This window comes from Lepus europaeus, chromosome 3 (assembly GCF_033115175.1).
Source record: "Lepus europaeus isolate LE1 chromosome 3, mLepTim1.pri, whole genome shotgun sequence".
In the NCBI taxonomy this organism is placed as follows: Eukaryota; Metazoa; Chordata; class Mammalia; order Lagomorpha; family Leporidae; genus Lepus; species Lepus europaeus.
In genome coordinates this window covers 73078948-73091635 of record NC_084829.1, presented here as the reverse complement: position 1 = coordinate 73091635, position 12688 = coordinate 73078948, and the positions used below count along the sequence as shown (strand labels likewise).

Sequence of the window (12688 nt, the reverse complement as noted above, 5' to 3'; positions counted from 1 at the left end):
TTTCTGTGGCACCAAGAGCAACATGAAGCATCACACTGGGAGAGACGGATGAGTACTGAGGTTTTTAAAAGTAAGCCTTAATGTAAGAAATCTTATTTGGGCTACAAAATAAAAAACATTTTTCAGCATGATTTTTTTTCACTTAAGATTTTAATTTAAAAACACAGTCTACCATACCTCAGGACTTTTGCGGTTCTGTAAAATCTGTTTGTCAGTTTCTTTGTTAGCAAAGTATCTAGTGCAGCCTCTGTTTAAATACTACAACAAAGAAATTTAAAATATAGTTAAATATATATGATTCATAGGGGAAAAAACACAGGACAAAACACAGCTTACCAAGCAGTGCTAACAATACAGAGTGTCTAAACATATGTATCATTTAATCGGGGAGTGGGGACTGTCCAACCCATGGGCAGTATGAGGTCCACGAAATCATTTGGTTTGGCCCTGCCAAGGCAACTGCAGGAGGGACTAGAAATTCAAGACATCCAAAGCAGGTTAATTTTTAAGTTGATAGTTTTGAATGGCCTGCAAATTATGTTATAAATATCCAAACAGTCCATAGCAGAAAAAAGATTTTCACCGTCTCAATTAAAATCAATACTCTTACATTTAATTCCTACTTACCAAACCAAACTATCCAAAATCCTAGATTAAATAAAGGAAATCAATACTATAATTTCCTATTTTTAAAGTGCAGAAATTTTATATCTCAATGTCAAGATCTGTTTTTAAATATCTGTAACTACTAATGAAAATTACCTTCCTACTACATACATAGTCTAAAATAAAAAACCACAGTGTAGTTCAATACTTCAAGTAATATTTTGAATTCTGAATAATTAAGAAATAATAATTTTCTGGTTAACTGATTTTCAAACATGTCTTTCACATTTACTGACAGGATGCCATGGGATTCTATGCACATCTCTCTTACTATTTAATATACCATGAGACTGTTGTGTGTGTTTGTGTCTCATCATATTTTAAGATGTTCAGGAATAAGTACTGTGTCTTATTTATCTTTAATTCTAGTACAATGTCTGGCACCCAATGTACAAGCAATAAATATCTGTTGTTAACCTGAATTAAGGATTATAATCATATCCTTTATTAATATTAATTCAGTGGTCAAACTTTTTTACAGATACAAAAGTAATGTTAAAGTTAGTTTTACAGAGCTATCATAAATTCCTAACTGATTTTAGACTAATATAGGCTTAACATCTATCTGCTTATCTATCCCATTATATACATACCTCCTTAAACAGGTTGAGGATCCCCTACCTGAAATACTTAAGATAAGACATTTTTCAGATTTAAGAGTCTGTTAAGTTGTCAAATCTTCACTCTAAAAATCCCAAATTCAAATTAGTCCAAAATCTAAAAATTTTGAGCATGTCAGTATTCAAAAGAATTCAGGTTTTAGAGCACTCCAGATTTCAGATTTTCAGATAAGGGATGCTCAACCTATATAATAACCTTAGCAACAAACCTCAGTAGAGATCTTCTCAGTACAATAGTCATTCTAACATGACATACAGTCAACCCTCGGTATCCATTGGGGGATGGGTTAAAGGGTCTCCAAGGACATCAAAATCTGTTTTTGTTCAAGTCCCGTATATAAAACAACATAGTATTGCATATAAAATATGCATATCCTCTCACATATTTTAAATCCTCTCTGGATTACTTACAATACCTCACTCAATTTAAATGTTTTATCAATAGTGGTTCTATTGTGTTATTTAGATAATAATGACAAGAAAAAAAATCTATACATATGCAAATTTATTTTTCAAATATTTTCAGTCTGTGGTTGGTTGAATCCACAGATGATAAAAGCCCACAAATACTGAGGTCAACAATGCTTGATTTAACATATCTTACAAACACATACAACTAGATACTGAATCAAGTTTTAGGATTGAAAGCAATTTATTCGCAAAAATTATATAAAATTCTGTTCCTCCAACCTACCCGAAAATTATCTGGGGAGCTCAAATGAAGTTTTTCCCTAATATCTTCAGAAGCACCAGCACATAACCTATAAAAAATATGATAATTCCTTTCCTCTTTGCCTTGAACACAGATCCTAGATTTCTCTAGAAGATAATGTGAAACAAATCCTCCAACAACAGAACTCTAAAAGACAAAATAGAGAGAAAACATATTTTTGCACTTTAAGTCTTAAAGAGTAACTTGCCAATGTCAAACTACTATAAAATAAGTTTTTCTCTATCAAAGAGGTTGTAACATTCATCAAATAAAAGGGAAAAATCAGATACTGAAATGTAAGCTGGGAGTATACAGGTCATCCACCATTTTAAACACCTGCCTTAAGTCTCTACCAATATTATTCTGAGTTTTGAGGCTCCATGTAATCAGAATTGACTTTGCACTACAACACAATGCAGGTGCTACAACGTTTCACAAGAAGACTACTGTAATACTCAGTGCTAAGTTTAAATCTAATATTTGTGTCATAAATTGTGAGAGGAGATTACTGACAGACTGAACAGATCTAAAGTAACAGAGAAACTTAAAGGGATTTACCATAAGCTTAAAAATAGTGCCAACTCTATCAAGACCCTTTTATTTTTCACAAACACTCCCAAAATATATCATCATGAAACTCTCACCTTTTCATTGAAATGTATTTCTACAAATTTTCCAAATCGACTGCTATTATTATTGCGTACAGTCTTTGCATTCCCAAAGGCTTCTAAGAGGGGATTAGCTATTGAGAAGGAAATGAAAATATTCCATCAAAAAACTAGCATGAGAGAAAAATCACAAAATATGGTAGTATGACTCCATTTGTTAAATATATACGTGGCTAGGAAAACTGTTCTGAAAAATGATATGGAGAAATTCATATTTAATATCCAATTCTACAAATATGTATTGACAACCTACTATGTTCAGACAGTAACCAAATGCAGGAGATGATAATATTACTCAAAATATATAAAAAAGAAATAATAAATATTATGGAAAAGACAGTCTTAAAAAGTCACAGATGCAAAATTTATAATTCAACCTTAAAAATAACTCCCTACAAATTTCAAGGTTTTAAGAAGTACATCAGCCCTACAAGGAATGCTGATAACAGGTAAAACAGCAAACTGTTGTGACAGAATTCAGGCAAGAAAGCTGTTACTTGACTTACTTTTCTAAAATAGTGTATATACTAATATAATCTGCAGATTTAATTTCTTATATGCACATATAATGAAATTTAACAAATTAAAAGATTATAGTTATCGATTTAAAACTCTCAGAATAACAACTTTTTAACCCAATAAACAAATGCAACATGTTTGTTTCTGTTTCTCTCTCTGTCTCACACACACACACATACACACACACCATAACTGAAAAAGGGCTACCCAAGTCTATTTCATTCACCAGTCTCAATTATAAACACATCAAATTAGTGTTGATCTTATCTCATCAATCTGAAATGGCTTTAGAATGTGCACTGTTAGATTTTTTTTTTTCTTATTTGAGAGGAAGAGTTGCAGAAAGAGGGAGAGAGAATCTTCCATCTTCTGGTTCACTCTCTAATGGCCGTAGGACTGGAGTTAGACCTGTCTAAAGGCAGGAGCCAGGAACTTCTTCCAGGTCTCCCATGTGGGTGCAGGGGCCCAAGCACTTTTCCCAGGCCATTAGCAAAGAGCTGGATCTGGTATACAGTAGCCAGGAGTTGAATGGGCGCTGCAGGACACTTCTTAACCTGCTGCGCCACAGTGCCAGCACCTAGATATTTCTTATGAAGCCTCTTAAAGTCCAATTCTATTATTCTATTTATAACAGAAATCTAAACTAGTGTCAAAAGCCCTTTAAAGATTATTTTCCAGCTGGGGCCGGCGCTGTGGCACAGTGAGTTAACACCCTCCTGAAGCGCCGGCATCCCATATTGGCGCCGGTTCGGGTCCTGGCTGCTCCACTTCCCATTCAGCTCTCTGCTATGGCCTGGGAAAGCAGAAGATGGCCCAAGTCCTTGGGCCCCTTCACCCGTGTGGAGGACCGGGAAGAAGCTGCTGGTTCCTGGCTTCAGATAGGCACAGCTCCAGCCATTATGGCCATCTGGGGAGTGAACCATCCGATGGAAGACCTCTCTCTCTCTCTGCCTCTCCTTTCTCTGTGTAACTCTGCCTTTCTAATAAATAAATAAACCTTTAAAAAAAGATTATTTTCCAGCCACTTGGTAGCCAAAACAAATAAGAAAGTACTTAAAAGTAATGTTAATCTACAGTTTACACTTCTCAAATGGACAGGAAAACTAAGGTCAATGAGGTCAACCGACTCTCAGGACAGATGACTAACTGTTGACAAAAGGAAGGCTTCCTACGGAAGCATTCAGCCAAGTGGTTAAGCAAGCACTTGGGAGGCCTGTACCCTGCAATGGAGTACCTAGGCTTAAGTACAGGCTTCACTTTCATTCCAGTTTCCTGCTAATGCATACCCTGGGAGGCAGGAAGTGATGGCTCCAAGTACTTGGGTCCCTAACAACCACATTAAAGACCCGGTCTGGGTTCCAGGCTGCTGGCTTTGGCAACCCAGGCTACTACAAGCATTTGGGCAGTGATCCAATGGATGAGATGTCTCTATCAGTCTCCCTCCCTCCCTCCCTCTCTCTCTCTACCTCTCTCGCTCTCTCGCTCTGCCCTTCCAAATAAAATTAATAAGTGCTTGAAGTTTTTTAAAAAAATAAATTGAGTTACAAGTCTCCCCAGATCCGTCACTTATGATCTACTGAAGAACTGAAGTAAAATTTAATATAAGTAAAATATACCATAATAGGAATAGACTCTTCCCATCAGAAAGTCACAGTACTGCTATTAAAAATATATTCCTTCCAAAACAAACAGACAAAATTCCATTAAACATGGAATCAAAAGATTCTATGACGGGGCCAGTACTGTGGCATAGTGGGTAAAGCCGCCGCTTGCAGAAGGCATCCCATATTGGCACCAGTTTTCCAGTCCCGGCTGCTCTATTTCCGATCCAGCTCTCTGCTGTGGCCTGGGAAAGCAGTAGAAGATGGCCCAAGTCCTTGGGCCCCTGCACCCATATGGGAGACCTGGAAGAAGCTCCTGGCTCTGGATCAGCACAGCTCCGGCCACTGTGGTCATCTGGTGAGTGAAACAGCGGATGGAAGACCTCTCTCCCTTCTTCCCTCCCTCCCTCCCTCTCTCTCTCTGCCTCTCTGTAACTCTGCCTTTCAAATAAACAAATAAATCTTTAAAAAATTAGAAAAAAAAAGGTTCTATGACATCCAGTTATGTCTACTCTTCTCCATTAAGGAGCTAAGGAAACATCTGGAACAATACTTTCAAACTTTTCCCACCTATGACAAACTACATACTGTATAACATCATCATGGAAGAAACCAACCTTACATCCAACTCAAGTAAATAAGTACAATAGTGATTAACCTTTTAATGAATTAATTCATAATGTGTTTTTTTTTAATTCATTCAATGTTTAAGAATACCTAGTGGGGCCAAATGAGAAAAAGGGAAGGAGAAAAAACATCCAGCAAGACCCGAAGCAATTCAAGGAATTACAAAGAGACCAACATGACTGAAACTTAATGAGTCAGAGGAAACATGACTCAAGATGAGACCAGAAGGGGCAGGTGCCAGACCAGACAAGCACTGTAAGGGATGTTACAGATCTGAAGTGTTTTCTTGAGAGTAATATGAAGCTGTTAAAAGATTTAGATCAGGGAGCAGGCATTTAGCCTAGCAGTTAAGATGTCTGAATCCTACAGTAGAGTGCTGGGGTTTAATTCCAGGCTCCTGTTCCAGTTCCTGACTTCAGCTTCCCACCAATGAAGACCCTAGTAACAGAGTTCCTACCACCTTGTGAATGACCTGTTTTCTACTCCTGATACCAGACCTGTCCCAGATGTGGAAGGCATTAAAGGGAAGCTGGAGAAGGGTAAAATTTCAACATGATGGGAGCCTAGAACAGTAGTCTCCAGCCTGAGGTACAAAAGAAGACCTTCTAAGGGGTATGTGCAAGCACAGATAACTTACAGAAATCAACTTACATAATCCTGACTTCTAAGCATACTTGTCTTTTTAAGGTTTATTTATTTATTTGAATGGCAGAGTTACAGACAGAGACAGAAAGAGAGAGAGAGAGATCTTCTATCTGCTGTTTCACTCCCTAGATGGCCACAATAGCCAGGGCTGGGTTAGATGGAAAACAGAAGCCTGGAGCATCATACAGTCTCCCACATGGGGGCTGGCGCCCAAATATTTGGGCCATCTTCCACTGCTTTCTCAGGCACATTAGCAGGGAGCTAGAAATGAAATAGAGCAGCTAAGACTTCAACCAGCACCCGTATGGTATGCCTGCATTGCAAGCAGCAGCCTTACCACTATGCCACAGTGCCAGCCCCACTTTAAGCATACTTTTTAGTCAAAATTATTTCTTCCAAAGAGCACCTAATATCAAATAACCCTTCTTTCTCTTTCCTTTTTCATAAAAAACAAAGGCCACAAAACAAACAATAATCCAAAGAACTTCCTGTGTTTCTTTTCATTCTTTCAAAGATATTTATGCTATATATCAGGCATTATTTTAGGGTTTTAGAATATGCAACAAAGAGGCCGGCACCGTGGCTTAACAGGCTAATCCTCCTCCTTGCGGTGCCGGCACACCGGGTTCTAGTCCCGGTCGGGGCGCCGGATTCTATCCCGGTTGCCCCTCTTCCAGGCCAGCTCTCTGCTATGGCCTGGGAAGGCAGTGAAGGATGACCCAAGTGCTTGGGTCCTGCACCCGCATGGGAGACCAGGAGAAGCACCTGGCTCCTGGCTTCGGATCAGTGCGATGCGCTGGCCGCAGCGGCCATTGGAGGGTGAACCAATGGCAAAAAGGAAGACCTTTCTCTCTGTCTCTCTCTCTCTCACTATCCACTCTGCCTGTAAAAAAAAAATAAATAAATAAAATAAATTTAAAAAAAGATTTAAAAAAAAAGAATATGCAACAAAGATATCTCTGCCTTCTTAGTGCTTACATTGGATAGGAGGATAGGAGCAGGGGAACAGATAATGCAAATGAGAATATTAAAACAAAGATTTGCAGGAGAAGGGAGAGTCATACATTTCTGGGAGGAAAACATTCCAAATCACTGAAAGGATTCTTCTAAGTTAATTTCAGTACATGTCTGACAAGAGAAAATTAAAATTAACATACCTTCAACAATTCTATCATCAATATCTTGACCTGTTCCATAGGATTCAGTCAGGTATCTATTTAAAATATGGAATTTTAAAAAAGATGACATTACTGCATACAAATATTTATAAATTTAATACTGTTTCATACTTGCAAACCTAAACTGAGCAATTATAACTGTGGATGGATTTTAAAATTTTATTGCACCAAAATAAACTCATCTTTTAACTTCATTTTCCACAAACCTTTGGATGTACCTTCATAAAGGAAAGAAAGAATAAGAAATTGAACCACTTAGAATTCCAATACTATTAGGAAGGTTTCATTTATTAGGAATTATTTAAGCCTAAGAGTCATTAACAGGGGCCAGCGTTGTGGTACAGCAAGTTAAGCCGCCACTTTCAACACTGATACCAGCTGCTCCACTTCTCATTAAGCATCCTGCTGATGCACCTGGAAAGGCAGCAGATGATAGCCCAAGTGCTTCTGCCCCAGTCACCCCTATGGGAAAGCCAGATGGATTCCCGGCTCCTGACTTTGGCCTGGCTCAGCCCTAGCTATTACAGTCATTTGGGGAGTGAACCAGCAGAAGGAAGATCATTCTTTCTCTTTCTCTTTCTCTTCTTTCTTTTTCTCTTTCTCTCTAACTCTGCCTTTCAAAAATAATTAATACACTTTTTTTAAAGAGTTATTAACAAACGCTTCAGTTGGTTTCATATACATAACTCTGAATAACATACACATTTACCTAAGGAATACCAAAATCTCAAAACAGGTCCCACCACACAGTATTTAACTAAGAACTGTCATACAGTAGGAACAACTGTATGACAACTGGTGAAAATTCAAAATGCACAAGTCCTAGCACCCATCTCACCAGTAGACTTGGCCTCCCTGGGTACATAAATTAATGAGTGCCAGGCCTCCTTCCATTTTTAAAATGCCACAATTCTTTTTTTTTTTTTTAAGATTTACTTTTATTTATTTGAGAAGCAGAGTTACAGACAGTGAGAGAGAGACAGAGAGAAAGGTCTTCCTTCCATTGGTTCACTCCTCAAGTGGCCACAACAGCCAGAGCTGCGCCCATCTGAAGCCAGGAGCCAGGTGCTTCTTCCTGGTATCCCATGTGGGTGCAGGGGCCCACGGACTTGGGCCACCTTTCACTGCCTTCCTACGCCACAGCAGAGAGCTGGATTGGAAGAGGAGCAGCCAGGACTAGAACTAGCACCCATATGGGATGCTGGCACTGCAGGTGGAGGATTAACCTATGCACCACAACGGCAGTCCCAAAATGCCATGATTCTAAACAAAGAATAGAGAATTTAATTTGATGGCAGCAAATGAGATACACTCACTGGGAAGAGGGGTAGGGGTAGACAGAGATAAGGAGGCCAATTGGTACAAGCTTAAGGTAAAAAATTATTTCAACACACTAACTGCACAAATACTGAGAACAGAATATAAATACATGGGGGACTTTGAAGGAACATTCCCAGATTTTCCTTTGCCTAACCAGCACTGGTATCTCTCAGGATCCTTGTGAGGATATCATGTCATAGATGGCTTTCGACAACTACCTATTAGCTTCCAAATAAGGTGTCTGTTTCTTAAAAGGTTAGAGCCCACCATTCTAAACTATGTCACAAAGTATGCAAAGATATCAAGTCAATCTATTCAAATTCTCGAAAAGATGGGGCTGGTGCTGTGGCTCACTTGGTTAATCCACCGCCTGCGGTGCCAGCATCCCATATGGGTGCTGGGTTCTAGTCCTGGTTGCTCTTCTTCCAGTCCAGCTCTCTGCTGTGGCATGGGAAGGCAGTGGAGGATGGCCCAAGTGCTTGGGCCCCTGCACCCTCATGGGAGACCAGGGGGAAGCACCTGGCTCCTGGCTTCAGACTGGCGTAGCTCCGGCCGTAGTGGCCATTTGGGGAGTGAACCAACTGAAGGAAGACCTTTCTCTCTCTCTCTCTCACTGTCTAACTCTATCTGTCAAATAAATAAAATAAAATAAAAAATTTTTTTAAAAAATCCTTGAAAAGATATTTGCACACCCATGTTCACAACGATACTGTTTAGCAGTAGCCAAAAAAGAAGTAGCAGCAACCCAATGAATGACTGTATGGATGAATGAAATGTGGTATACAAAATGAGGAAGGAAATTCTGACAAGATGGGTGAATATTAAGCTGAATTAAATGAAACAAGGCAGTCGCAGAAAATATGATTCCAGCTCCATGAGGTGTACCTAGTGTAAAATCACCCAAACAGAAGGTACCATGGCAGTGGCCAAGGGCCTGGAGGAGGCGGAAATGGAGACCTGCTTAATGGGTATGGTTTCAGTTTTGCAAGATAGAAAGTTGGAGACTGGCTACACAACAATGTAAATATATCCAACACTCCTAAACTTACACTTAGAAATGGTAAAGTTGGAAAATTTTATGCTACATGTTTTTTACCACCAGCAGCAGCAAAGAAAAAAGTCAACCTGTTCAAAGTTTGCCAGGATAGCACTCACCGAAGAACGAATTTTGTATTTTCTGTTTTGCCAGCTCCTGATTCTCCAGATACAATGATGGACTGACTCATCTTGAGCACCTTCATGTCTCGAAAAGCTTTGTCAGCTGGGTCCAAATAACAACAAATGAATGATGAACAATATATCAAATATAAAGTTATGAAAACACAGAAATTTCACTGTAGGAGCATACACTCCTAGAGAAATCATAAATGTGTTTTTACAGTTTATGAAATTTTAAAATAAAATCAGTCAAAAGTGTTCAAAAACATTTCTAAAAGTTTTACTTTCTATGTCCTATCTTAGTCCCCTAACAAGTAATATTAAATCCAAACAAACAACTCTTAAGTTTGTGTGAGAAAGTCTCCATATTATGAACTGTGGCTCAGCTCTCCCTAATACCAGAGCAGATCTGCTGAGGGATAAAAGGCTCACTGTGCATAACTAATGAGGTCCCCAGTGGAAAGCAAGAAATAACATGTTCCCAATTAAGAAATCTGGCAACCAAAAATTCTGCTAGAGACAGAAAAATTAATTGCAGAATGAATCTGAGATTTTTTTCCCTTTCATACTATTACTAAATTTGAACACCATGTAGAATTTATCAGCATTTAAAGACAGGTAAAAGTTTGATTTGAGTCCCAGCTATTTTGCTTGCCATCCAGCTTCCTGCTGATGTACATCCTGGGAAAAGGCAGAAGACGGCTGAAGTACTTGGTACCCTGTCACCCATGTGGGAGACTCACGTGGAGTTCTGGGCTCCTGGCTTCAGTATGGCCCAGCCTTGGCTATTATGACCATTTAGGAGTAAATTAGAAGATGGAAGATGTGTGTGTGTGCGTGTGTGTGTGTTTCTGCCTTTCAAATAAACAAAAAAAGATAAAACATTACAAAATATATATAGGCAAAATTATTTTTTTAATTTCCAGATTTACAATTGTTTATATAAAATTTTTAACTATCCTCATTATACTCCAACAATTTAAACTATAAAATGTCTTAAATCTTGATGTAAACACAATTCTGTTAAAACTGGTCTAGAATTAAAACAATTTTAATTCAAAATTAGTTCTTGACCAATTTGGCTCAATAAGATAGCTATTTCTCACCTCATAAATGTACCAACCACATCAACTAAAAAGGGTTTACCAATGGCTTCTACCCTAAGGGCAACCATATAGAATGCAACCATATAGAGGGGTATACCTACTCCTTTGTTTAATTTATCAGCAATCTATTTTGCCTAAGTTTACAGAATCATTCTAAACACCTTTTTTAGAACTAACTGGCTAAAATAAAAGCTCTCTTATTTACATTTTAAACATATAACTTCTCTACAGAGATGAGTGCTCACATTTAGGTTCTAACGATTATACACCACTTTGCTGGTGGAAAAAGAACAAATCAATGGCCATCAGGGCTCCTCACAACAAAATGTAAATCTGCTTCAGCACTGGACTTGGCTGGCGTATTTGCTCTGCCTAGCAGTACACAGCACACAGGTCAACTAAATGTAGAAATGAAGTCTCTCCTTAGGCCAAAACACAAGCATGAAAGCATAGCCCAAAGACAGACTGCACTTAGATGTAGCACCAAAACAATTTGCACTCCTGGTTTGTCTGGATACAGAAGTTCGGCTAACCTCTCTGTACATGGGGAAGCATTCCAGTTATGTTCAGATAACTTCATTTCTCTGTGCTTCAGAGCTAGAGGACGCCTTGATATGAGAAAGGATGAGAAGAGCAAAGACACTTAAATCTTCCCACACAGATTCTACCGAATACAAAGCACATGCCACTTCCAATCTTTTCATTTTATAAAGCCCTCACGCATGATAAAATACAGAAGTGTGCTCTCACAGCTCAAATCTGCTCCATGCAACATGCTGCCAAGTGACCACCAGGGTTAGAGAGGAAGTCCTGGGCCTCAAAACAGAAGGAGAGGGCATTTTTACAACAGAGTTGGTTATCTTGAGAGTTTGAAAAGAACTACTGTGGTAACTTTTAGCAAGTACTAATTTCGACTGGGCAGACACATCTATGAGGACACAGGTATTTATCAATGATGATGCATGACTGCCCCATGAGTTAGTTGCAAAAGTATTTTTCCCCACCCTGCTAAGACACCTGCTCCTGGAGTTGGCACTATGGTACCATCGCCACATCAGCATTCCATATGAGCACTGGTTTGAGACCTGACTGTTACACTTCAGATCCAGTTCTCTGCTAACAGGACTGGGAAAGCAGCTTGGGCCTCTGTCATCAACGTGTGAGACCTGGATGGAGTTCCAGGATCTGGGGTTCAACCTGGCCCAGTCCCACCCATTGTAGCTATTTGGGGAGTGAACCAGAGGAAGAAGACTAATCTGTGTGTGTGTGGGTGTGTGTGTTAACTCTGCCTTTTAAGTAAATAAATAAATCTTTAAAAAAAAAAAGATACCTGCTCCTAACAATGTTGATATACATGCATATTATACAAAATATATATTCAATTCATGGTATCCTTTATTAATACAAAAAGAAGAGTACATTTGTACAGTATTAGGAAAGAGAAGAACTGAAATATAATTAAGTCACTTACCTATTGCAAAGACATGAGGTGGCATTGTCCCAAGAGATTTTCCTTGATAGGACTTTATTGTTTCTGAGGAATATATTTTAGGGATGTCAAAGTATGGATTCACCGCAATCAGAATGTTGGCGACATATGTCTAATAGGAAAAGCATAAACATAAAATCTTCTAGTTACTATTTGCATGTAAAGCTAAACAAGGCTCACAGAAGAAACCAATGTACAGAAATAGATACCTTCAATTCTCTATAAAACCAAGACTCTCAAATCTACTTTTTCAGCCTTCAATATTCCCTGATCTCTGCAGGATACATATTAGTCCAACTCTTAAAATATATTTGTATCTTGTCATCCCACCAGTATCTCAGAACATTCAGTTATGATAATATTCTCCCATATTCCTTCC

General features: G+C 38.7%; 1 protein-coding gene across 4 annotated transcripts in view; it reads right to left on the bottom strand.

Annotated features, from left to right (window-relative positions):
* The window catches only part of MYO6 (myosin VI), a 175634-nt gene that overhangs the window by 72916 nt on the left and 90030 nt on the right, over positions 1-12688 (bottom strand). For all 4 annotated transcript variants that reach the window (XM_062186394.1, XM_062186395.1, XM_062186396.1 and 1 more), the window contains exons 6-11: positions 12292-12421; positions 9712-9817; positions 7216-7271; positions 2643-2740; positions 1981-2145; positions 178-258 (exon numbers count right to left, since the gene is read on the bottom strand). In XM_062186394.1, coding sequence (XP_062042378.1) covers positions 178-258; positions 1981-2145; positions 2643-2740; positions 7216-7271; positions 9712-9817; positions 12292-12421 — 636 coding nt within the window. The remainder of the gene's footprint in view (positions 1-177; positions 259-1980; positions 2146-2642; positions 2741-7215; positions 7272-9711; positions 9818-12291; positions 12422-12688) is intronic.